The sequence below is a fragment of the Chrysemys picta genome, chromosome 5, assembly GCF_011386835.1.
Source record: "Chrysemys picta bellii isolate R12L10 chromosome 5, ASM1138683v2, whole genome shotgun sequence".
Classification (NCBI taxonomy): Eukaryota; Metazoa; Chordata; order Testudines; family Emydidae; genus Chrysemys; species Chrysemys picta.
Window position 1 is genome coordinate 123,980,291 of NC_088795.1, and position 27,194 is coordinate 124,007,484.

The 27,194-nt window shown below is 46.2% G+C and overlaps 1 protein-coding gene across 5 annotated transcripts in view; it reads right to left on the reverse strand.

Annotated features, from left to right (window-relative positions):
- Positions 1-383: 383 nt before the first annotated feature.
- Positions 384-27,194, reverse strand: part of CFAP99 (cilia and flagella associated protein 99) — a 101,460-nt gene continuing 74,649 nt past the window's right edge. For all 5 annotated transcript variants that reach the window (XM_008175511.4, XM_008175510.4, XM_042845557.2 and 2 more), the window contains 2 exons: positions 8,265-8,445; positions 384-1,753 (listed from right to left, as the gene is read on the reverse strand). In XM_008175511.4, the coding sequence (XP_008173733.2) occupies positions 1,598-1,753; positions 8,265-8,445 (337 nt within the window). In that variant the 3' untranslated portion in view covers positions 384-1,597. The remainder of the gene's footprint in view (positions 1,754-8,264; positions 8,446-27,194) is intronic.

Below are 27,194 nucleotides of genomic sequence, written 5' to 3' on the forward strand. Positions count from 1 at the left end.
ATGGAAAAAAAAAAAAAGCCGCGATCGGCGGTGGCAGTTCAGCGGCAGGTCCTTCGCTCCTAGCGGGAGTGAGGGACCTGCCGCCCTCGAATTGCCGCAGGTGCTGCCCCTCTCCCTTGGCCGCCCCAAGCACCTGCTTGTTTGCTTGTTAAGCTGGTGCCTGGAGCTGGCCCTGTGCTCAACCTCTTACAGGCCTCATTTTCACAGTTCTCTCTCTCACTGATCACAGTATCCAGCTCTTTCTCTCTCAGCATTGCCGCTCCCACTCTTTTCTCCCTGAATTGTTCCTACTGAACTTCTGCCTCAATGCTACACTGGCTTCCTGATACCCTTTAACCCCATTGGCTCAATAGAACTCTTCAAATTATCTGCAGTATATCCAGGGCTGGCAACATTTTTTATTAATGAAAAATACAGCACATTTCGTAAGTATTGCAGATAGTGGAAAAGATTTTCACAGCTAGATGGCAACAAAAGAATTCCTTAACCCATTACATTTCCTTTGGTAAAAGGAAAGAATTGTAATGCAATATGAGCATTAAGAGCAGCTCCCTGTATTTAATGTCAGATACAATCTGATTCAATTTCAATATTTGCAATGGCAATAATTAAATAACTTGTAAATGGCACAAATTTAAGATAGAAATACATTACATATTCTTACTGCTGCACAGATTTTAATTGAGATTTACATCCCCTCTGGCATTATGCCTACATAGCCTTATGACTTGAAGGTTCATTTATGGAAATAGCATAGAAATGATCATAGATGTCAAATTAATTCTAGGTGACTAACAGAGTTTTGATTGCTTCTGAAAACTGCTCTCTAAAGAGAATAAGGAATGTTACTTTCTCTTATCATCACTTTGATATGAAGGGAATTTGCTTCTTGAGCAACTTCACTTGAGTGGGACTAGTATGTGCTTAAAGTCAGGCCCATGTTTAAGTACCATACTGAATTGGGGCCTAAATCATTATAATCATCTCAGTTTTACAAGGGAGGCAGAGAGCCTGACTGCACTTGGAAATTTCCTGTATTGGACCCTGGGACGCAAACCTGGTTTCCTCCCTAGCTCCTCCACAACCAGTGTTGAAACTGGTTGACCTACTGGTATGGGCAGGTAATCACATTCTGTACTTATTGTAAGATCATTGATCCCTATTCTAAACTCTGGTTGATCACATCCTGTGAAAAGCTAAATGCAGAAGTAAAAATTCTGTTTGTTTCACATATTTTTACTTTTTATTTCAGAAAATGAACATAGCAAACAACTGGCATAGCATATAACAATGGCAGGGTATACACTGAAAGTCCTCTCTACAACATTCTTACCTGTTAGTTTGTTACCACAAACACATTTCAAAGTAAATATTTAATCCATTACATGTTTTAATTCTAAATGGAAAAATGTCTCAACACAGATTTAAAATACAAGTTACCAAATTCTGCTTCAGTTATGCCAACCATAATTTGACTCTGCAGCCTACACATATGAGAAAGAGGGCTAAATTCAACCCTGGCATTAGCAGTCACAGTAGGAAGTGCTCCCACCTCCACCAGGTCTGGATTTTTTCCAGAGTCATTTCATTTTAGGTATTATCTCAATATACAAGAAGTGGCTCCAATTCTTGCAGCCTGATATGCAGTCATTTTCTGAGCTGTTTCTCTGGACATTAAGCCATTCTGAAGCATCTTGAACTGTTGTTCCCGACTCTCTTCCAACTCTTTCCAGTGGGGCTCTTGCAGAGAGTTCTGCAGAAATGAAAGACAGATGATCATAGTACAAACATGAGTGACTAATCAGATTATGGAATGAATTTTCAGACAATCTGGATGGCTGGCAGACAAATATTCCATTTGATACCATCATTGGGGCAAGCACAGCAACTTCATAATGGCCGTGATGAATAGAAACAAACTGAGGTTGGGTGCACAATTTGTTTAATCTAGAAGGGGTTCTCACAAGAAATCTTTTGGTGGCCTTAGAGTGCGGCCACCAGCTCTTGATGGTGGCTGCTCTGACAATTTTTCCTAAAATACTTACTTAACTTTAGGAAAGACAAATAAATATGCACATATCCATGTCCAAATCAATTTAATTTATTTATATAGCGTTTTTTTTCAGACTCAAAAGTAATGTACAGTTGTCTCTATTCTTTACTGAACCTAAACAGAATAGAAACAAAATAAGCTGCTTTGCATGTTCTTCTCTTTTTTGTTGTTGTTTCTTTTGTTTTCTTGGTTGCTGGTTTTTTTTTTTTTTTTTTGACTTGCTAGCTAGTAAGTCTGCTCCTGTGAAAACTGATATTTGTAGGTTTGGTAATATCGCTTTTCACCGCAGACTTACTCAGCCCGGGCAAGCTGGAGGACAAATTAAGCTCTGAATGGAGAGGTGGGTAGGGAGGCAGCAGGGGCCAGGAGCAATGGAGGGCTGGGGAAGGGCAGCAGGGGTCATGGGTGATGCGGGGAGGGGTGAGCACAGGGCTGGAACCCAAAGCCCTGCGGCTGGGGGATGGAGCCTGAAGCCCTGCGGCTGGAACCCGAAATCCCATTGCCGGAGCCTGCTGCCCAATGCCCCAGGGCTGAAGCCTGAGCCCCACTTAGGATGACCAGATGTCCCAATTTTATAGGGACAGTCCCGATTTTTGGGTCTTTTTCTTATATAGGTTCCAATTATCCGCCACCCCCTGTCCTGATTTTTCACATTTGTTGTCTGATCACCCTAGCCCCATTTCCCCTTCCCTTGGAAAGGGGGGAACTCACACTGGCTGCCTGCTAGTCTGGTTTTTGTGGCTCCAGAGGGGGCCAGGGCCCAACTCCTACTGGTGGCTCCGGGGAAGGGGTGAATGCTTTGCCGCCCCCCCTCCAATCACTGCCCAGGAGGCTGTGGCCACAAAAAAAAACCCTGGTGGCCACATGCGGCGACGGTGTCTACATTTGAGAAACGCTGACTAGATTGAGCACAGTACAAAATCTTAGGCCAAGACAAAACCAAACTACATTTGGATTGTTATTCTCCATTTTCTCTTTCTTATGTTATCTCCCTCTCAGAAGTTTATCCTGATAGTCCTATTTCAACACTCAGATGCATACATATATTTCCTGTATCAAACTTTACAGGTGTTCTGATTCAACGGTTAGGTTCACAAAGACTGTATTCCATAAAAGACCTGCATTGACAGACAAAGCAACGTTATCATCTAATTGCCTCCAACAATGCTAGAACAACTTCTCTCTTTTACAACACATTTGTCTTCAGTTTTCTAAACTGTAATAACAGGTTTCAGAGTAGCAGCCGTGTTAGTCTGTATCCGCAAAAAGAAGAACAGGAGTACTTGTGGCACCTTAGAGACTAACAAATTTATTAGAGCATAAGCTTTCGTGGACTACAGCATCCGAAGAAGTGGGCTGTAGTCCACGAAAGCTTATGCTCTAATAAATTTGTTAGTCTCTAAGGTGCCACAAGTACTCCTGTTCTTCTTTAAACTGTAATATAAATTCTATTTTGTTATTAATTTATCAGTGTTAAAAATGTGTGTGTGGACCAAATTCTGCACTCATTCACACTTGTACAAACCCACTGAGTTCAAAGGGCTTACATAGGTGTAAGTGAGGCCAAAATTTGGTCCTGGCATTTCAACACCAAGAGGGGAACTTCTACTTTCAGTGTATTCAGGACGAGAGAGGTAAGGCATCAAAAAGGTGGGCAGTACAAGCAGCATGCATGTTGGAGTTATTGCACAGAAAAAGGGTTACTATCCTGCTAGATACTGGACCACTTTCTGCTCTAAGTTAAACCCATACAACACAATTGGACTAAATGGGTGCTGGGTGTAACTGACAAGAGTTTGCCTTGTTCTCTGAAATAAAATTTGGCCAGGGCTGTGTAGACCCAAGCAGCAATGATGGCGACTAGAGCAAACCTAATATCTTCTGCTGACCTGTGTTTTATTTATACTTTATATTGAATTAAAAAGTGATTTTTAGTGCTATGTGCCTTAGGACTTGAGTGGAAGGAAGAGGAAGAGGACTAACATATTGTGATATTTAAAGTGTAAAGTTAAACAAAAGAGTAGAACTTCACAACAGTTATGGAACTCTTAGGCTTCAAATGATAGCTGCATTTACAGTCATATTCTACATTTATACTGTCAAGGATCCTATCTATAGGTTTATAATTATTTTTTATTTATTTCAAAATGTGTCTTATTCTTTGTAGTGATTTGAATATCTTTATTACACTGCAGTTTTCCTTTGATGCCTCTAATTATTGCATTTGCCCTTCTGTAAGGCCTCTATTATGGAAAGCACCCCTATTTAGGGCCCACTTAAATACTTTCCTGAATAAAGCCCCAAATACTTTTCTTTGCTGAAATGGGATGGTCTTAAGTATGTGCTTAAAGTTAAGCACATGCTTAAATATTTTACTGGATTTGTCCCTTAAATGGAGATTCTGAAGCTGCAGTGAGCAATCCTGTGAAAGGCTTATATCGGTGGTTCTCAAACTGTGGGTCGGGACCCCAAAGTGGGTTGGGACCCCATTTTAATGGGGGTCACCAGGGCTGGTGTTAGACTTGCTGGGGTGTGGAGCCAAAGCCTTAGCCCCACTGCCCAGGGTTGTGTAGTAATTTTTGTTGTCAGAAGTGGGTCAAGGTGCAATGAAGTTTGAGGACCCCTGGTTTACATGATTGTACTATCTATATCTGAAAAATACAGCTTTCCCCTAGGCTGTGAATTCAGCTCTGCCAAGTCTCCTAACAAAAAAGGCTATAGTTATTATTTCAATAGATTAGCCCATTTATCTCTAATCTTCCTATCACAAGTTCACGGCAACTGCACCTGTATTTCACTTTTGTGGTCCCTTAAGGATACCCCTGTAGGTTCCCGACTCCCCAGCCATCACCTCTGTTGGGTAGACGCTCACATCTCTATCCCTCTGAACCAAGATTTTTCCAGGCTGTACAGTTCCCTGTCTACACTAAGGGTATGTCTACATTACGAAATTAGGTCGAATTTATAGAAGCCGGTTTTATAGAAATCGTTTTTATACAGTCGATTGTGTGTGTCCCCACATAAAATGCTCTAAGTGCATTAAGTCGGTGGACCGCGTCCATAGTACCGAGGCTAGCGTTGACTTCCGGAGCGTTGCACTGTGGGTAGCTATCCCACAGTTCCCACAGTCTCCGCCGCCTATTGGAATTCTGGGTTGAGATCCCAATGCCTGATGAGGCAAAAACAGCATCGCGGGGGATTCTGGGTACATGTTGTTAGCCTCCTCCTCCCCCCCCGTGAGAGCAACAGCAGACAATCGTTTTGCGCCTTTTTTCCTGGGTTACCTGTGCAGACGATATACCACGGCAAGCATGGAGCCCGCTCAGCTCAGCTCATCATCACCATATGTCATCTGGGTGCCGGCAGACGTGGTACTACATTGCTACACAGTAGCAGCTAATTGCCTTTTGGCAGTAGATGGTGTATTACGATTGGTATCCATCGTCGTCGTATTCCTCAGTGAGTTTGGTCAGAGGCGCCTGGGCAGACATGTTTTGTCTCCTAGAGACTCAGTCCTGCCGCCAGTCCTATTGCACCGTCTTGACGATGATGGCTAGCAATCGTAATGGAGCATCTTTTGGCAAGCACCCAGAAGATGCCGATGGCTATCAGTCATGCTGCACCGTCTGCTGCCAGCTTAAGATGTAAAAGATAGATGGACCAGATTTGTTCTTTATTCATTTGCTTCCCCCTCCCTCCGTGAAATCAATGGCCTGCTAAACCCAGGGTTTTGAGTTCAATCTTTGGGGAAGCCATTCTGTGTGACAGTTGTTTGTGTTTCTCCCTGATGCACAGCCACCTTTGTTGATTTTAATTCCTTGTAAGCCATGTCATCACTCGCCCCTCCCTCCCTCCGTCAGACAATAGTTTCGCGCCTTTTTTCAGCCCAGACGCCATAGCACTAGGATCATGGAGCCGACTCAGATCACCGTGGCAATTATGAGCACTATGAACACCACGCACATTGTCATGGAGTATATGCAGAGCCAGAACATGCCAAAGCAAAACCAGGCGAGGAGGCGATTGCACCGCGGCGACGAGATTGATGAAGACATTGACATGGACATAGACCTCTCACAAAGTATGGGCCCCAGCAATGTGTAAATCATGGTGTTAATGGGGCAGGTTCATGCCGTGGAACACCGATGATGGGCCCGGGAAACAAGCACAGACTGGTGGGACCGCATCGTGTTGCAGGTGTGGGACGATTCCCAGTGGCTGCGAAACTTTCCCATGCGTAAGGGCACTTTCATGGAACTTTGTGAGTTGCTTTCCCCTGCCCTGAAGCACCAGAATACCAGATTGAGAGCAGCCCTCACAGTTGAGAAGCGAGTGGTGATAGCCCTGTGAAAGCTTGCAACGCCAGACAGCTACTGGTCAGTCGGGAATCAATTTGCAGTGGGTAAATCTACAGTGGGGGCTGCTGTGAGCCAAGTAGCCAATGCAATCAAAGACCTGCTGGTATCAAGGGTAGTGACTCTGGGAAATGTGCAGGTCATAGTGGATGGCTTTGCTGCAACGGGATTCCCTAACTGTGGTGGGGCGATAGACGGAACCCATATCCCTATCTTGTCACCGGAGCACCAAGCCAGCGAGTACATAAACCGAAAAGGGTACTTTTCAATGCTGCTGCAAGCCCTGGTGGATCACAAGGGACGTTTCAGTAACATCAACGTGGGATGGCCGGGAAAGGTACATGATGCTCGCGTCTTCAGGAACTCTGGTCTGTTTCAAAAGCTGGAGGAAGGGACTTTCTTCCCGGACCAGAAAATAAATGTTGGGGATGTTGAAATGCCTATCATTATCCTTGGGGACCCAGCCTACCCCTTAATGCCATGGCTCATGAAGCCGTACAGGCAGCCTGGACAATAGTCAGGACCTGTTCAACTATAGGCTGAGCAAGTGCAGAATGGTGGTAGAATGTGCATTTGGACGTTTAAAAGCGCACTGGCGCAGTTTACTGACTCGGATAGACCTTAGCGAAACCAATATCCCCATTGTTATTGCTGCTTGCTGTGCACTCCACAATATCTGTGAGAGTAAGGGGGAGACATTTATGGTGGGGTGGGAGCTTGAGGCAAATCGCCTGGCCGCTGATTACACGCAGCCAGACACCAGGGCGGTTAGAAGAGTACAACAGGGCGCGGTGCGCATCACAGAAGCTTTGAAAACCAGTTTTGTGACTGGCCAGGCTACGGTGTGAAACTTCTGTTTGTTTCTCCTTGATGAACCACTCCCCCGGTTCACTCTACTTCCCTGTAAGCTAACCACCCTCCCCTCCCCACTTTGAGCACCACTTGCAGAGGCAATAAAGTCATTGTTACTTCACATTCACGGATTCTTTATTAATTCATCACACAAATAGGATAACTGCCAAGGTAGCCCGGGGGGGGGGGATGGGGGAGGAGGGAAGCGCCGGGTGGGGTGGGGGAGGAGGGAAGGACAAGGAAACACTGCACTTTAAAACTTTAACACTTATTGAAGGCCAGCCTTCTGATGCTTGGGCAATCCTCTTCTTGGGCGTCTGGGTGAGGAGGCTGTGGAACTTGGGGAGGACGGCTGTTGGTTACACAGGGGCTGTAGCGGCGGTCTCTGCTCCTGCTGCCTTTCCTGCAGCTCAACCATATGCCGGAGCATATCAATTTGATGCAGCAGCAGCCGGAGCATCGACTCTTGCCTTCTGTCAGCAATCTGATGCCACGTATGCTCTTCAGTCCGCCACTTGCTCTCTTCAGCCCGCAATTCAGCCCACCACCTCTCCTCTCATTCATATTGTGCTTTTCTGCACTCTGACATTGTCTACCTCCATGCATTCTGCTGTGCTCTGTCAGCGTGGGAGGACATCTGGAGCTCCGAGAACATATCATCCTGAGTCTGCCGTTTTCTCCTTCTAATCTTCACTAGCCTCCACGAGACTTTGTTCCTAAAGTCCATTCTTGTCTGGCACATTGTTCAAAATAGTCCTTTGTAACCCCAAGTCTCACATCCGTTACATCTCTCCCCTTGAGAGGTTACATACAAATTCTGGCCCACAATAAGAAATAAACCATTCATTTAATACAATGGATCCCAAAAATACTTAACTTAATTCAATAAGGTCTCCCAAGAATATTGCAAGAAATTGCCATATCTGTCACACTTCCATTGTGCTAACTGAAACTTAAAAAAAAAATTCCATCATGACTATTTATTGTAATACTTATTTACTTACTTCATATGACTCCCAAGATCTCCCTGGCCCTGCACCATCTTTCTGGGGTGTAATCTTTAAGATTTCAGCTTGCTTTTTACGCTCCATAGTTTTCTCTGTAATCTTTTTCTGTAGATCTAAAACACGTTCATTTTTCACAGGTCCTTCAGTTAACTGGGACTTTATTTTCTTCTCTTCCTGTCTGCAAGGTCAAAAATAAAGAAAAAAGGGGAAAAAATAGATGGACAAGATCTACAAAATAAATCCAATCCAAATTATTTAGAATCAAAATAAATTACTTTGCAAATCATGAGTTAAGGCACCAGCCTTTTACCTCTGGTGACCAGTTAGATTCAAATCAGGTTACATTATATGAGGAAATGAATGTGGTGTTCTCAGCTTGATTCCTGTTGTTCACATAATACCACTAACCAGTATGGAACAATTCAGCATAATCTGAAGTCCCGTCTCAGTGAATTCAAAGACTATAATATAATATGTCCATATTGCAGCTGGGGTGTGTGAATGGCAGCTTGTGTAGATGTACCCATGCTAGCTGTACTGTAGCTAGCTTGCTAAAAATAGAAGTGAGGACACCACAGTACAGTCTTCAGTACATGGTACATACTTACGTGTACAGCCAGTACTGAAGCCTGAGCCACAGAGTCCTCACTTCTATTTTTAGTGCACTAGCTAGAGAGTATGGCTAGTGTGGCTACATCTACCCAAGCTTCCATTCACAACCTCACCGTAATGTAGATGCACCTAGGACAATGGTCCCAAACTTTTTACCTCACCCCCACTTACTCCTTTTCACGGTCCATCCTTGGCCTGCTGGAGCCGAGGTTGGGAGCATGGCTGCGGCTCTGAGGGGGGGGACATGGACAGGGGTAAGGGGTCCAAGGCTGGGGCAACAGCTTGGCGCAGGGCTGGGAGCAGAGCCTTGTCCGGGGGCCAAGGCTGGGAGTCGGTTCCTAGGTTGGATATTAGGAAATACTTTTTCACTAGGAGGGTGGTGAAGCACTGGAATGGGTTACCTAGGAAGGTGGTGGAATCTCCTTCCTGAGAGGTTTTTAAGGGCAGGCTTGACAAAGCCCTGGCTGGGATGATTTAGTTGGGGATTGGTCCTGCTTTGAGCAGGGGGTTGGACTAGATGACCTCCTGATATTCTGATGATTCTATGATTCATGGGGCTGGGAGCAGAGCCCTGAGCGCAGGGCCAGCAACTGGGGCCTGATCCAGGAGCAGAGCTGGATGGTGCTCCCTCCCCACCCCCCATGGGGGCTAGCCAAAGCCCTTGTGCCCACCTGAAAACATTCTTCACGCCCCACAGTTTGGGGACTTCTGAGCTAGGGTGACCAGATAGCAAGTGTGAAATATCAGGACAGAGGGTGGGGGGGGGGGGGTAAAAGGCACCTATAAAAGACAAAGCCCCAAATATCGGGATTGTATGTCTTTATAAAATCGGGACATCTGATCACCCTAGATGTACCCTAATGGTGTAGAAGGGACAATGTAGCAGTAAAGTAACAAACAAGAGAGTGGAAGAAACGCTGGGATACCTACTTTATTTTACACTCTCCTGCTGTTTTTTCCCCTCTGCTACTCCTACTCTGCTACCCCCTTGGAGTGTAAGTTGTATTAGTTTATGCTCACTTAGGGTACGTCTTCACTACCCGCCATATTGGCGGGTAGCAATCGATTTATCCGGGATCGATATATCACGTCTCATTAAGATGCGATATATCGATCCCCGAACGCGCTCACTGTCGACTCCGGAACTCCACCAGAGCGAGCGGCGGTAGCGCAGTTGACGGGGGAGCCGCGGCCGTCGATCCCACGCCGTGTGGACCCCAGGTAATTCGATCCAAGATACTTCGACTTCAGCTATGCTATTCGCGTAGCTGAAGTTGCGTATCTTGGATTGATCACCCCCTCAGTGTAGACCAGCCCTTAGGGCTTGTCTATATGAACACGTAGTTTACAGTGAGCAGAAGTGTAAATCTATCTTGCCCTAGCTTGCTGCATACTGAAGCCATGTCTACACTTACTGTTAGATCAATGCAGCAGTGTTGATTTAGCGGCTCTAGTGAAGACCCGCTAAATCAATCTCAGAGCGCTTTTGGTCAACTCTGGTACACCAGCTCCCTGAGAAGCGTAAGGGAAGTCATCTCCTGTTGACACAACACGGTGTAGGCACCACAGTAAGTCGACCTAAACTATGTCAACGTCAGTTATATTATTCACATAACTGGAGTAGCATAACAGGTCGACTTACCCCAATAGTATAGACAAGGCCTTACTGTCCATATGAACTGCTGCAGGGAACTAAACGTTTCCTGGTGTGCTTTAATCTACTCTTGTTTCAAAACTAAATGTTTATATAGACAAGTCCTTACTTCCTATAACCTCAACTTACTAACACCCCTTGTTGGGTAGGCTACGCCAACTTACATTCATATACCCACTTACTGACATGTAACTTGCACTTCTATTTACATCACCTTTGAATCTGGCTCAGTGATTAGCTTTAGATCACAGTATTAAGATCACATTCTGGACAGTTATACCTTTCAGGTAAAATTCAAACCTAAAGTAAGAGGTTGGAACTTTACTGACACTAATGGCATCAAAATTGCTTATACACCTCTACCCCTTGTGACGAAGTTCCTCCTCTATCTTGGTGGGTCCCGCGCTTATTGGCGGATTTTCTTGCCTCAGAGATTCACCATGTGGGTTGGGGAACAGCCCAGAGACCTTCCCCTCTGGAAGAACCCACAGTCCAGGTCAATTGGGAGGTTTGGGGGGAACCCGGACCCGCACTCTACTCCGGGTTCCAGCCCAGGGCCCCTGTGGATAACGCTTGTGCTCCTCAGTCCTCCAGCAGCACACCGTCTCACTCTCAGCTCCTTGCACCTCTTGCTCCCAGCTCCTCACACTCGCACCACAAACTGAAGTGAGCTCCTTTTTAAAATCCAGGTGCCCTGATTAGCCTGCCTTAATTGATTCTAGCAGCTTCTTCTTAATTGGCTCCAGGTGTCCTAATTAGCCCGCCTGCCTTAACTAGTTCTAGCAGGTTCCTGGTTACTCTAGTGCAGCCCCTGCTCTGGTCACTCAGGGAACAGAAAACTACTCATCCAGTGACCAGTATATTTGCCCTCTATCAGACTCCTGTACCCCACTGGTACACCCTATATAACGCGACCCGATATAACACAAATTCGGATATAACGCAGTAAAGCAGTGCTCCAGGGGGGCGGAGCTGCGTGCTCCAGCGGATCAAAGCAAGTTCAATATAACACAGTTTCACCTATAACGCGGTAAGATTTTTTGGCTCCCGAGGACAGCATTATATCGGGGTAGAGGTGTACCAGGTTTGATCTGGCCCTTTCTCTCAGTTGATAGGGCTAATGGAACTTGTTTGTGATGATCACAGGTACATTTAACTGTTGAACACAGAGTTTTGTAAAAGGATTTATGTGGTACAGTATTTCTCAAATGATTTTCCTGAAAATTTGAACAAAATTGCTATTTACCTGTCTAAGGCAGGGTGTGGGATGGTGCTCTGGTTGGCTAATAGTGTATCTGTTACTCTGAGTGTGGCAGGCCAAATTTCACAAAAGGGCCACACCCGTGGCTCTGAGATCACTATGTCACCACAGAAGGTCTATATCAAATCCCTTAGAGATTCAGAAACTCTCCATCTCTTAGAGAGGCTGTTTTTGGCCATCCTGTTCTCTTCAAGTCTCTTATTATTTGAAGGGCAGGAAGCGCCTTGTACAGCCAGTCCCTTTTATAGCAGGCATTCCCGGGGCTCGAGACTACAGGCTCAGCAGTCCTCAAGAACTGAGTGAAAAGAAGCTTTGATCCAACCAATGCTTTGAAGTTGAATCTTGGCCATAAATAAGGGCAGCCATTTAGATTTGCTTCCCACATGTGTAGCTGCCTTCCTGAGACTCTCCCTGAACTGCCATATTTCTTGCTCTAAAAACTATACCTGGGCTTGGGGTAAGGAATGAAGTAATGACCACACCTCTACCACCAAGATGGCCCAGTGCTTGGATGAGATCAGCTTATGAATGAAGAGTAGCTTGCTGAAACTGAATCTGAGCAAAACAGAGGTAACACTGGGGTGCAGAAGAAAGTATTTTTAAGAGCTTGCCGCCATGGTGCATCCTTCTTTGGTTGAAGAGTCACATCCATAATTGGTCACTGCAATCTGTAGTCTCTTGGATTCCTTGATGATGCTGAGCTGTTGAATAGCAACAGCTGTGAGTAAAAAAACAGACAGGGTCTTTCTGCCATCTCCAGTTGGCTAGAAGACTCTGTCCCATCCTGGAGGATGAAGACCTGGACCATACCTTTGTCACCTCTCGTCTGGACTATAGCAATGTGATATAACTGGGCATAAAACCTTCAGCACTTATGAAGCACCCACTAGTTCAGAACACTGCAGTGCATTTCCTCAGCAATACAGGCTATCACGAGCACATCACACATGTGTTCCACTCTTTACACTGGCTTCCCATAGAATGTCTAATCAAGTTCAAGATCTTGGTCCTTATCTTCACGGTGCTCCATGGCTGGGCCCAGGGTATCTAAAAGACCGTGTAAAGCTCCAGGACAAAGACTATGGTCAACGTCTCTGCCTCTCTGGCACAATGGAACTCTCTACAATAAGAGTAAAGCTCATATGTTTGGCATGCAGAACTTCCTCCGGGGGCAGTCCAAAACTGTGGAATGAACTCCTCCAAGAATTAAGAACCATCACAGTCCTCACCACTTTCCATTCAAGTACAAGGCACATTTCTTAGATCTTGCCTTCTTTAACATAAACACAGAGCAACAGGTATATTTATTTAAAAACCCATAATAATAAAATGAGAAACCCTATGAAAACAAGACACTCCACTGCAAATCCCTCTCCCTCTGGAGAGAGGATGAGAGAACAAACAACACATGGCATGTATAATTATGTTGCTTAATGCACCATTGGAAACTGCTTGGACACAACAGTGATAAGCATGGTATAAAAACCTATAAAGAATAGAATAATTCTTCTTCTGCCAAACTTAAAGGGCTGATACATCCCTGTTACTATGGGTTAAATGTCTGATATTATTCTATGATTCTAAAACTTAAGCTCTAACATTTAACTTACATGAAAACGGGTTATTTCTATTTTCATGGTAATGAGGCATTCTTTCCCCAAAGGTGCTGAAAACATGCGAATTAGTTTTTAGGTAAACACTTGATGATCAAACAGTCAGTGGAATTGAGCAACAGACCTTTCATTATATGCAAATCAATGTTTTTGTAAACACAGACATGGGAGAAGCAGCAGAAATCTAACGTTATGGAGTTCTGGTAGCTACTTCACAGTTAAGGTTGCAAATAGTTGCCCATTACAAGCCCCATATTCAATTCCTCCCCACTATCCCATCATGCCCCAAAAAAGCCAGTCCCTGGAAATGTTTTATGTCACACCTTATGCTAAGGTAGACTATTTCTGGAAGGCTTGGGAAAAAAATCAAAAAGGAGGTTTAAAGTGTTGGAGTTTGTCACAGGGGGGACCTTCTGGGACCCAGAGGGAGAGAGCCCAAATTATCATGGTTCTCCCAGTCCATAGTGTGACATTGCACTCCATATGTTTTATGGAAATATGATTATGAGTGTAAATATGATATAACTGGAATATGCTTTATGCAAAAGGTCTCTTGTAAGGTATCATTACAAAGCTTATAATCTACTGAGTGTGTTCATCCTATTTGTATGTATGTATCATTCTTGTATCTGAAGCTAGAAATATGAAGTATAACTCTGAAGTCCGATTGTAATTATGCAAAGTGTGGGCCATTAATAGTGGTTTGGAAGTTTGATGGCTCCCAATGACTAGGATATTGGTTGTAAATGGCTCTGTTTACTTGCAAACCTCCCTGGGTACGTGCGGGCTAGCCTTGGAAGAATGAAGAATGTGGTCTCACAGGACATGTGATCATGTCACTTGATGCTGAAATCCATCTTAAATCTGGTGCTTTTCCATTTAGAAGGAAGGGTGGGAATCCAGAGAGACAAAAGATTCCCACCTTGTGCCAAAGCTATAAAAGGCGGTGGAACAGAACAAAGGGGGCTGCCAGTCATGAGAAATCCCCTAGTTACCACCTGAGCTGGAACTAACAAGGACTGTACCAGGGGAAAGGATTGGACCCAGACTAGGAAGGAGTTTAGTCTGTGAAAGAAGCTTATTGGAACATCTCTAAGGGTGAAATTTACCTGTATTCAGTTTCTTAATGTATTAGGCTTAGACTTGCATGTTTTGTTTTATTTTGCTTGGTAACTTACTTTGTTGTGTCTGTTATTACTTGAAACCACTTAAATCCTACTTTTTATACTTAATAAAATCACTTTTGTTTATTAACAAACCCAGAGTAAGTGATTAATACCTGGGGGAGCAAACAGCTGTGCATATCTCTCTATCAGTGTTCTAGAGGGTGGACAATTCATAAGTTTACCCTGTATAAGCTTTATACAGAGTAAAATGGATTTATTTGGGATTTGGATCCCATTGGGAACTGGGGTTTGGATCCCATTGGGAACTAGGTGTCTGTGCTGGAGATAGGTAACCTGCTGAGTGGTTTTCAGTTAAAGTCTGCAGCTTTGGGGGCGTGGTTCAGACCTGGGTGTGTGTTGCAGCAGGCTAGCGTGTCTGGCTCAACAAGACGGGGTTCTGGAGTTCCAAGCTGGCAGGGAAAATGGGCTCAGAGGTAATTTCAGCACATCAGGTTACAATCCCAAGGGATTGGACCCATCACACATAGTTTTTCTAATAAAATGAGGTGACATCTGCCAGGAATGGCAAAGTGTAGACCCAGATGAATCCTTCCAGGAGCCCAAAATGAGAGTGTAGGGCACCTAATTTGCTGGAGTATATTTAGGGTATGTCTACACAGCACCTGGGAGCAAGCCGCCCACCCTGGGTAGACAAATGTACTAGCTCTGCTCAAGCTAGTGTACCACAAATATCAGTGTGGGTGTTGCGGCACAGGCAGTGGCATGGACTAGCCACCCAAGCTCAGACCCTGGGGGTCGGGTGAGTTGGTACTCTGGTGGCTAGCTTTTGACACCACCCATTCCACAATGTCCACAGTGCTATTTTTAGCATGTTAGCTCAAGCAGAACTAGTGTATGTCTGTCCACCCGAGATGTAAGGCACACTTCCCGCTGCCGTTTAGACATCTCTGTGGAGGCTGTTCTGCTTTTAGGTCTGCTGCTGTATGCTTGTGACGAACTGGGACTGTTCTTACTGTGGTGTGTGAATGCTGACAGGGGAGTGTGACTAGGATGGTCTGCATCGGGGGATGGGAGCCGGCCCAAGGGAACATACCTGAGCTTGTAACATGAGAACCCAGGAGGGGGTTGGAGGTCAGATGACTCCGGGGCCCGGGAAACTGAACAAAGGCTGTGGGAGGGGTCGCTGAAGGCAGAGTGCTGGAAGCAGGCTGGAAGGAGGCTGGAGAGATGGCTGGGAGGCAGAGATGGCTCTGACCCCCCAAAGGGGGGGGCTGGGATGCCCTGGGACCCCAAGCTGGACCTAACTGAGGGGGGCCCTGTTGTCTGTGCCTGCAAGACCTGTCTTGGACTGTGTTCCTGTCATCCAAATAAACCTTCTGCTTTACTGGCTGGCTGAGAGTCATGGTGAATCGCAGGAAGCCGGGGGTGCAGGGCCCTGAGTTCCCCAATACTCCGTGACAACTGGTGGCAGCGGTGGGATCTACTGCACCCCGTGGACGGCGCTTCCTGCAGTAAGTGACTGGGGAGCAGTAAAACGAAGGGGGATTGACGGGGACCAGGCCTGCTGAAGAGTGGGAGAGAGACGGTTATTACCCCTGGGAGTGTGTGACCAGCGAGAAGGACTTTTGCAGTAACAGGGTCCCCCGTGGGATCACAGCGAGTGGTCCCAGGGGCGGAGGAGTCTGCAGCTCGACCCTGGCAGAGAGGTGGTGACCTCGAGAAGGGCTGGCACACTAGGGGGCCCCCTGCAAACTGTGGGGAGCTGTGAGCACACAGGCCGGTGAGTGGCCAGCAGGAAGATGTATGCCAAGCGGCTTAAGAGCGACCTGGTGGAGCTGTGCAAGCAGAGGCGGCTGCGCATTGGGAGGCTCACCAAAGAACAGCTCATCGCCCAGCTGGAGGCGGAAGATCGCGCGAATGAACTGATCCCTGTGTCTCAGGGAAGCAGCCTGGCAAATGCAGCGCAGGCACCAGTGTCTGTCCCAGCTGGGAGTGGTCAGCCGGCTGCTGAGGGCTTCCCGAGACCCCTCCTTCCTATGCCTAGGGGAAGGGTGGGGAGGAGCCCAGCAAATACCGAAGGCGCCGTGATCCCCCCGGCCAGCAGGGGGTCCCCCCGGCGAAGCTCGCCGGCCAGCAGAGGAGCCTCCCGGCGACGTTCGGCATCCGGGGAGCGGAATTGGCTGGAATGGGAGAAAGAGCTAAAACTGAGGGAGCTGGAGGATCGTGAACAACAGAGACAGCGTGAAGAGAGACAGCATCAGCGTGAACGGGAGGAGAATGAGAGACAAAGACAGCATGAAGAGAGACAGAGACAGGAGAATGAGAGACAGCGTCAGCATGAACTGGAACTGGCGAGACTGAGGGGCAGCGAACCCCCGGCTGCGGTGAGTGAGGGGGGACCCAGGACTGCACGGAGCTTTGATAAGTGCATCATGGCCCCATACAAGGAGGGGGAGGACATGGATGACTTCCTGGAGGCCTTTGAGACGGCCTGCGAGCTGCACCGGGTTGATCCCGCGGACAGACTCCGGGTCCTTACCCCCTTACTGGACCCCAAATCCGTGGCATTGTACCGCCAACTGGGAGAGGCAGAGAAAGGGGACTACGAACTATTCAAAAAGGCCCTGCTACGTGAGTTTGGGCTGACTCCTGAGATGTACCGGGGAAGGTTCCGGAGTCAAGATAAGACCCCTGAGATCTCATATCTGCAACTAGCCGTCCGCATGGAAAGATACGCCAGCAAGTGGGCTGGTGGGGCCCAGACGAAGGAGGACCTGATTAAACTGCTGGTACTGGAGCAACTGTATGAGCGGTGCCCATCCGACCTGAGGCTGTGGTTGGTGGACAGAAAGCCAGAGAACCCGCGACACGCCGGGCAGCTGGCTGATGAGTTTGTAAAGAGCCGGTCAGGGGGTGGCAGGGAGGAGCCCCAAAGGAACAGGCCCGCCGTGATGCAGAGAGAGAGTCACCCTGGGACCTCCCAAAGAGGGAATATGGGGAATCCCCTCCCACGGGGAATGCCCAGCGTCAGGGACAACCGACCGGCTCGAGGGGACCCACAGGACATGAGCTGCTATTACTGCGGCCGAAGAGGCCACGTTCGGGCCCAGTGCCCCAAGCTCAAGGACAGACTGAGCAGACCGAACCCGCATAGGGTTAACTTGGTAGAGGCCCAGACGGACGAGGGGCAGGCTTCTCACGCAAGAGGGGCTGGCAGCTTATCAACTGCTCAAGAGAGAGAAGGGCCCCAGGCCAGCTCCTCTAGGGGGCTGGATGCCCCAGACTCAGGGTTTTTGGTTTATACGGTGGGCGCGGGGCTGTCCCTCCGGAGAGAGTACCTTGTTCCCCTGGAGGTGGATGGGAGGAAGGTCAATGGATACTGGGATACGGGCGCAGAGGTGACGCTGGCCCGGCCCGAGGTGGTGGCCCCAGATCAGGTGGTGCCCAACTCCTACCTGACCCTGACGGGGGTGGGCGGAACACCAGTCAAAGTGCCCGTGGCAAGGGTACACCTGAAGTGGGGGGCCAAGGAGGGCCCCAAGGATGTGGGGGTACACCCGTATCTGCCCACTGAGGTATTGATGGGGGGGGACCTGGAGAACTGGCCAAGCAACCCCCAAAAGGCACTGGTTGTGACCCGCAGTCAGAGCCGGCGAGGGGCCCTGCGCCCTGGCCTTGGGGGGGGTGCCTTGCCTGAGGCGCAGGACCCTAACCTGGTGGGGAGGGAACGCCCAGGGACGCGGCTCAGGGAGGCTGCAGCTTCGGACCCAGCGGGCGAGAAAGAGCAGGTGGCCATCCCTGTCCCAGCTGCTGAGTTCCAGGCCGAGTTACAGAGAGACCCCTCCTTGCGGAAGATAAGGGACCTGGCCGACCTCAATGCGGTACAGACCATGGAACGAGGTGGCCGGAAAAGGTTCCTGTGGGAGAAGGGGTTCCTGTACCGAGAATGGGCTCCCCCAGGGAAAATGGAGTCAGGGGGGATCAGGAGGCAGCTGGTGGTACCCCAGAAGTATCGCCGCCAGCTGCTGTGCCGGGCCCATGACATTCCCCTCTCAGGGCACCAGGGAACCTGGCGTACCCAGCAGAGGCTGCTACGGAGCTTTTACTGGCCTGGGGTCTTTGTTACTGTCCGACAGTACTGCGGATCCTGTGACCCCTGTCAGAGGGGGAGGAAGGCCTGGGACAAGGGGAAAAGAGCTTTAGGACCCTTGCCCAGCATAAAGGATCCTTTCCAGAGGGTGGCCAAGGTTAAAAGGGCGGCTCTAAACCAAGAGAGCCCAAAGCACAGACCTCCAGACTGGAGCGCTGGGAGAAGACCACAGCCCAGTTGGAACCCCAGAGGTATGGGGGTGGGAAAAGGGCACAGGCCGCATAAACCTTCCCACATGCGAACTGCGAGTGCCATCAAGCACCCCCGACCTAAGGGGGGGCGTGGAACGGAAGGGGCCTGGTGTAAGTCTCACCAAGGAACTGGAGGGATGCGGGGGCATCCATGGGAACGGGGGTAGGTTCGAACTTCCCCGGGTCACTGGCTAAAGTGACCCTGCTCAGTTCGGTCTCGAAGGGGGGAGAGATGTGACGAACTGGGACTGTTCTTACTGTGGTGTGTGAATGCTGACAGGGGAGTGTGACTAGGATGGTCTGCATCGGGGGATGGGAGCCGGCCCAAGGGAACATACCTGAGCTTGTAACATGAGAACCCAGGAGGGGGTTGGAGGTCAGATGACTCCGGGGCCCGGGAAACTGAACAAAGGCTGTGGGAGGGGTCGCTGAAGGCAGAGTGCTGGAAGCAGGCTGGAAGGAGGCTGGAGAGATGGCTGGGAGGCAGAGATGGCTCTGACCCCCCAAAGGGGGGGGCTGGGATGCCCTGGGACCCCAAGCTGGACCTAACTGAGGGGGGCCCTGTTGTCTGTGCCTGCAAGACCTGTCTTGGACTGTGTTCCTGTCATCCAAATAAACCTTCTGCTTTACTGGCTGGCTGAGAGTCATGGTGAATCGCAGGAAGCCGGGGGTGCAGGGCCCTGAGTTCCCCAATACTCCGTGACAATGCTCAACATTCCTTAAAGGGAAGTTTCAGAGTAGCAGCCGTGTTAGTCTGTATCCGCAAAAAGAAGAACAGGAGGACTTGTGGCACCTTAGAGACTAACAAATTTATTAGAGCATAAGCTTTCGTGGACTACAGCCCACTTCTTCGGATGCATATAGAATGGAACATATATTGAGGAGATATATATACACACAGACAGAGAGCATAAACAGGTGGGAGTTGTCTTACCACCTCTGAGAGGCCAATTAATTAAGAGAAAACAAACTTTTGAAATGATAATCAAGCTAGCTCAGTACAGACAGTTAGATAACAAGTGTGAGAATACTTACAAGGGGAGATAGATTCAATGTTTGTAATGGCTCAGCCATTCCCAGTCTTTATTCAAACCGGAGTTGATTGTGTCTAGTTTGCATATCAATTCTAGCTCAGCAGTTTCTCGTTGGAGTCTGTTTTTGAAGTTTTTCTGTTGTAATATAGCCACCCGCAGGTCTGTCACTGAATGACCAGACAGGTTAAAGTGTTCTCCCACTGGTTTTTGAGTATTTTGATTCCTGATGTCAGATTTGTGTCCATTAATTCTTTTGCGTAGAGACTGTCCGGTTTGGCCAATGTACATGGCAGAGGGGCATTGCTGGCACATGATGGCATATATCACATTGGTAGATGTGCAGGTGAACGAGCCCCTGATGGTATGGCTGATGTGATTAGGTCCTATGATGATGTCACTGGAATAGATATGTGGACAGAGTTGGCATCGGGGTTTGTTACAAGGATAGGTTCCTGGGTTAGTGGTTTTGTTCAGTGATGTGTGGTTGCTGGTGAGTATTTGCTTTAGGTTCGGGGGTTGTCTGTAAGCGAGGACAGGTCTGTCTCCCAAGATCTGTGAGAGTAAAGGATCATCTTTCAGGATAGGTTGTAGATCTCTGATGATGCGCTGGAGAGGTTTTAGTTGGGGGCTGAAGGTGACAGCTAGTGGTGTTCTGTTATTTTCTTTGTTGGGCCTGTCTTGTAGGAGGTGACTTCTGGGTACTCGTCTGGCTCTGTCAATCTGTTTTTTCACTTCAGCAGGTGGGTATTGTAGTTTTAAGAATGCTTGATAGAGATCTTGTAGGTGCTTGTCTCTATCCGAGGGATTGGAGCAAATGCGGTTCCTTAAAGGGGAACTTCAAATGTATATACTGTTGTTGGTTTATTTTATGATATACACTTTGTTACAGTAGCAGCCCAAGGAACTGAAGGCTTGAAGGAAGGTGCTTTGCTTTTGTACTGGTTTCTAAAATAGAACATCAAACCTCTAGTTCACAAGAGGTTCGGGGTTCCTCCCCCTTTTTTGGTATAAAAAAGGAGTTTTCTGTCCTTTTATGGATAAGATGTTGTGTCTCTGATCTGCTGGAGTCTCTAAATTATTTCCCTACCATAGACTTTTAAAAAGTTTCCCTAACTTTTTTGGGGACCCCATACAAAATACAGGCAGGAAAGAGTTAAGAACCCCACAGCCAAAGTACCCGTGTCCCAGATCAGCTGTATGGAGAGAGACAAGATAGATCAGATAATATCTTTTATTAGATCAACTTCTGTTGGTGGAAGGCACAAGCTTTCAAGCTTCACAGAGCTTTTCTTCAGGTCTGAGGAAGGTAGCCAGTGTCTGACTTAAATGCAAATTGGGACATATTGTTAAGCATAAGGGGTTCACACATGCTGTAGGAAACCACTTACAATGAAGTGGGCAATTAAGGGTTAGCAGGCTGTGGGCTGTGTTACAAATTGTTGTAATGAGTCATAAAACCAGTGTCTCTGTGGAGTCCATGGTTTTTAGTGGCTAGCAGAGTTATGAAGTTCAGCTCCCAGGCTTGTCTTTTGAAGGTGTTGTGTAGGTTTCTTTTGCGGATTAGGACTGAAAGGTCAGATATAGAGTGATCGCTTTGTGAAAAGTGTTCACCCACAGGTAGGGTGACCAGATGTCCCGATTTCATTCGGACAGTCCCGATATTTGGGGCTTTTTCTTATATAGGCGCCTATTACCCCACACACCCGTCCTGATTTTTCATTATTATCTGGTCACCCTCCCCACAGGTGATATGGTGTTTTTGTCTTTTATCATTTTTCTATGTGAGTTCATTTGAGAGCATAGTGGTAGTCTGGTTTCACACACATAGTTGTTGTTGGGGCATTTGATGCACTGGATGAGGTACACCATTTGTTGTGAGAGGCATGTGGAGGACCTATGAATCTTGAAAAGTGTGTTGTGAGGGGTATTGATCATCACAGCAGTGGAAGTATGTCTGCAGGTTTTGCATCTGTTGTTCTGCCAGGGGCTGGTGGTGCTTTGAGTTGGTATGTCCTGGTGTGTACTTTGGTAGTTTGTTGCCTAAAACATGCCAATTTATGCACCCAAGGGTGTAGTTAAATGCCTGCATTTGAAAATTTGCTTTTTATTTGTGTTATTAAACAATCAAAAACAAATTTAATTAACAAAATTCAAGGAAACTTTCATGGCGGAGAATGTTCTATATTACAGTAAGAATGGAGCGTCTCTTTGGATTTGCTAGCAATTACAGTCTCAGTGACCTGGTGCAATCTGGGACTCTATATTCATAGAACCTTTTTCTGTCTTTTGCCATGTTATTCCACTTACTTATTTCAGCAGGGAAAATGAATGTATGAATTGTTAGCAGCAGTCATTTTAATCTGTAGCAGGGGGTCAACGCTGACATTTAAGCACACTACATTGTCATGTTGACTGACACCGTGTGATGATGCAAGACACTTAAATGACCAAATTCTGGCTCCCTGCTAAAATAATTAAAGTAATACACACCTAACTGTAGCTGGGAAAATTACTGCCACTCATAACAGCAGTTTGCTCATCTGCAATAAACGCTGTGAAACTGTATAATCAAAGTTCATTGTTGATGGATTTCCTCCTGCTGTTTGCATATCTAGTGAAGACTTGAGCAGTAGGAATTCAGCAGCTAGATCCTACTTACTACAAACACATACTGAAGAATATATATTTATATATCAAAAACCACTCCTCAGACAATATTTTGAAGAACCAAAACTTTGCGCCTTCTATGACCAATTGTTTAGCTTTTCTAACTGAGTCTTGGCACAGTCTTCAGTAAAGACAAAGCAAGCAGCTGAGCAGACACCCATACCATAAATCAAGAAATTCCTGCAAAGAAAATTTCCTGGTGGAACAACAAGGTTATTAATGTGTGTAAAATCCTTTTACATTGTAATATATCTGTGATCTTAGAGGATACACCAGCCTAGCCTTGTCAAATCTTGTCTAACATTTTTATGAGACTTAGCCTTCTTTTTGAATACAAGGAGACGTCTACTGCATGTAAAAAACAGTTGAAACTCCTTTCTTTCCACAAACATGTGAATTGAAAGGTGATTCCAGGTGATTGTACGCTAATAAGCACATAATAAGCAGCTGTCCAGCTTTGCTTTTGAAATCCCACTTACAGTTTACTTGTACTTGTTCTACCTAAACAAGGAGCTTGCTAAACTGTTAAAGATTAAAATACCCAGGCCAGAAGCTTGGTTCACAGTTATCATAAAGCAATTTTATGGTGCCCAGACAGGGTTAAAAATTGCCACCCGAGAATGCTCCCGCACAGAGGGCGCCCCAGCTATGTGGAGCTGGCGTAGACATATGCATCCTGGAGATGAATGCCTGGCTGCAAGGATGGTGTCACCAGGAGGGCTTAGGCGTCCTTGACCACAGAATGCAGTTCCAGGAAGAAGGACTGCTAAGCAGAGGTGGGGTCCATCTATCAAGGAAGGGGAAGAGCATATTTGGACACAGACTGGCTAACCTAGTGAGGAAGGCTTTAAACTAGGTTTGAAGGGGGCAGGTGACCAAAGCCCACAGGTAAGTCAAAAACATGGAGACCTGGGAGAAGGGTTGGAATTTGGGGGAGCATGGGCTATTATAGCAGGGATAAGGGAGAGACAAGACAGAACTGGGGGAGGGGCAATCAAATCAGTATCTTAGATGTCTGTATGCTAATACAAGAAGTATGGGGAATAAGCAGGAAGAACTCAAAATGCTAGTAAATAAACACAACTATGACATAGTTGGCATCACAGAGACTTGGTGGGATAATATGCATGACTGGAATATTGGTATAGAAGGGTACAGCTTGCTCAGGAAGGACAGGCAGGGAAAAAAGGGAGGAGGTGTTGTCTTATATATTACAAATGTATACACTTGGACTGAGGTTGAGATGGAAATAGGCAACATAGTTGTTGAAAGTCTCTGGTTAAGGATAAAAGGGATAAAAACAAGGGTGATGTCATGGTAGGGGTCTACTACAGACCACCTAATCAGGAAGCAGGGGTGGATGAGGCTTTTCTTAAACAACTAACAATCATCTAAAGCACAGGACTTAGTGGTGATGGGGGACTTCAACTACTCAGACATCTGTTGGGAAAATAACAAAGCAGGGCACAGATTATCCAACAAATTCTTGGAATGTATTGAAGACAATTTTTTATTTCAGAAGGTGGAGAAAGCTACTAGGGGAGAGGCTGTTCTAGATTTGATTTTGACAAATAGGGAAGAATTAGTTGAGAATTTGAAAGTGGAAGTGATCATGAAATGGTGAGTTCATGATTCTAAGGAATGGAAGGAGGGAGAACAGCAAAATTAAGACAATAGATTTCAAGAAGGCAGACTTTAGCAAACTCTGGGAGTTGGTAGGTAAGATCCCATGGGAAGCAAATCTAAGGGGAAAAACAATTGAAGACATTTGGCAGTTTTTCAAAGAGACATTATTAAGGGCACAAGAGCAAACTATCCCACTGTGTAGGAAAGATAGGAAGTATGGCAAGAGACCACCTTGGCTTAACCAGGAGATCTTCAGTTATCTAAAAATAAAAAACAGTCCTACAAAAAGTGGAAACTCAGTCAAATTACAAAGGATGAATATAAACGAATAACACAAGTATGTAGGGACAAAATTAGAAAGGCCACGGCACAAAACGAGATCAAACTAGCTAGAGACATAAAGGTTAACAAGAAAACATTCTACAAATACATTAGAAGCAAGAGAAAGATCAAGGACAGGGTAGGCCCGTTACTCAATGAGGGGGGAAAAACAATAACCGAATATGTGGAAATGGCAGAAGTGCTTAATGACGTCTTTGTTTTGGTTTTTACCAAGAAGGTTGGTGGTGATTGGACGTCTAACATAGTGAATGCCAGTTAAAATGAGGCAGGATCAGAGGCTAAAATAGGGAAAGAATAAGTTAAAATAATTAGACAAGTTAGATGTCTTTAAGTCACCAGGGTCTGATGAAATGCATCCTAGAATACTCAAGGAGCTGACTGAGGAGATATCTGAGCCATTAGCGATTATCTTTGAAAAGTCATGAAAGACAGGAGACATTCCAGAAGACTGGAAAAGGGCAAATATAGTGCCCATCTATAAAAAGGGAAATAAGAACAACCTGGGGAATTACAGACCAGTCAGCTTAACTTCTGTACCTGGAAAGATAATGGAGCAAATAATTAAGCAATGAATTTGCAAACATCTAGAAGATAATAAGGTGATAAGTAACAGTCAGCATGGATTTGTCAAGAACAAATCTTGTCAAACAACCTGATAGCTTTCTTTGACAGGGTAACAAGCCTTGTGGAGGGGGGAAAATGGTAGACTTTGTATATCTTGACTTTAGTAAAGCTTTTGATACTGTCTCACATGACTTTCTCATAAACAAACTAGGGAAATGCAATCTAGATGGAGCTAATATAAGGTGGGTACATAACTGGTTGGAAAACTGTTCCCAGAGAGTAGTTTTCAGTGGTTCACAGTCATGCTGGAAGGGCATAACAAGTGGGGTCCTGCAGGGATCAGTTCTGGGTCCGGTTCTGTTCAATATCATCATCAATGATTTAGATAATGGCATAGAGAGTACACTTATAAAGTTTGCGGACGATACCAAACTGGGAGGGGTTGCAAGTGCTTTGGAGGATAGGACTATAATTCAAAATGATCTGGAGAAATGGTCTGAAGTAAATAGGATGAAATTCAATAAGGACAAATACAAAGTATTCCACTTAGGAAGAAACAACCAGTTGCACACATACAAAATGGGAAATGACTGCCTAGGAAGGAGTACTGTGGAAAGGGATTTGGGGGTCATAGTGGACCATAAGCTAAATTTGAGTCAACAGTGTAACACTGCTGCAAAAAAAGCAAACATCATTCTGGAATGTATTAGCTGGAGTGTTGTAAGCAAGACACGAGAAGTAATTCTTCTGCTCTACTCTGCGCTGATTAGGTCTCAACTGGAGTATTGTGTCCAGTTCTGGGCGCCACATGTCAGGAAAGATGTGGACAAATTGGAGAAAGTCCAGAGAAAAGCAACAAAAATGATTAAAGGTCTAGAAAACATGACCTATGAAGGAAGATTGAAAAAATTGGGTTTGTTTGGTCTGGAAAAGAGACGACAGAGGGTACATAACAGTTTTCAAGTACATAAAAGGTTGTTACAAGGGGGAGGGAGAAAAATTGTTGTTCTTGGCCTCTGAGGATAGGACAAGAAGCAATGGGCTTAAATTGCAGCAAGGGCAGTTTAGGTTGGACATTAGGAAAAACTTCCTAACTGTCAGGGTGGTTAAGCACTGAAATAAATTACCTAGGGAGGTTGTGGAATCTCCATCATTGGAAAAAGCAACAGACCTTATCTTAACTTGCATCTGAAGAAGTGAGGTTCTTACCCACGAAAGCTTATGCTCCCAATACTTCTGTCAGTCTTAAAGGTGCCACAGGACCCTCTGTTGCTTTTTACAGATTCAGACTAACACGGCTACCTCTCTGATACTTTCCATCATTGGAGATTTTTAAGAGCAGGTTAGACAACCACCTGTCAGGGATGTTCTAGATAATATTTAGTCCTGCCATGAGTGCAGGGGACTGTACTAGATGATCTCTTGAGGTCCCTTCCAGTCCTATGATTCTATGATAAGGGCTCTATACCAAGCCTTCTTCCAAACCCCGGCGATAGAGGATATGGAAAGTATACAGGACTGCAACTGTTCTCTGCTTATCACTCACATAGAGGCTCTTGGGAAGGTGAGCCATTAGGCTGCTCTAACTTACACCTGGGGCTGGGTCGGCTCATGCACAGCCCAAGAGTCTGGGGAGCACACAAGTAGCTTAAAACCACTTTTGCCTTATCTCTCCCTCCTTGCCCTAAATGCAGGAATGGAATAAATGAGAATCAGGCCTCAGCTGTGCAACCTTGTACATGTGTTTTGCCTCTTCAGGGCTTGTCTGCATGGCAACCTGGTTTTGTATGATACCACCAAATGCAGTCAAACACTCAGAAGGGTATGGACTCTTGGTGTGCTCATTTGTATGCCAATAATTGGAATGTTCTTCCACTTCACATATCATTGCTGATTTCCAAACTGTGCCAACAATACCAGTGGTTAAAGGAACATAGAATGTGCACCTAGTTCATTTCTCAAGTGTTTGTAAGCATTCAAATAGTTGCCTTTGTAATGGATGCCATAGTTTCCAGTCTAGTAAAGCTAAAGGCTGATACCCTAATAATTTCTCAGGCTTCACTTTCTGTTTTGTTTGATATAATCA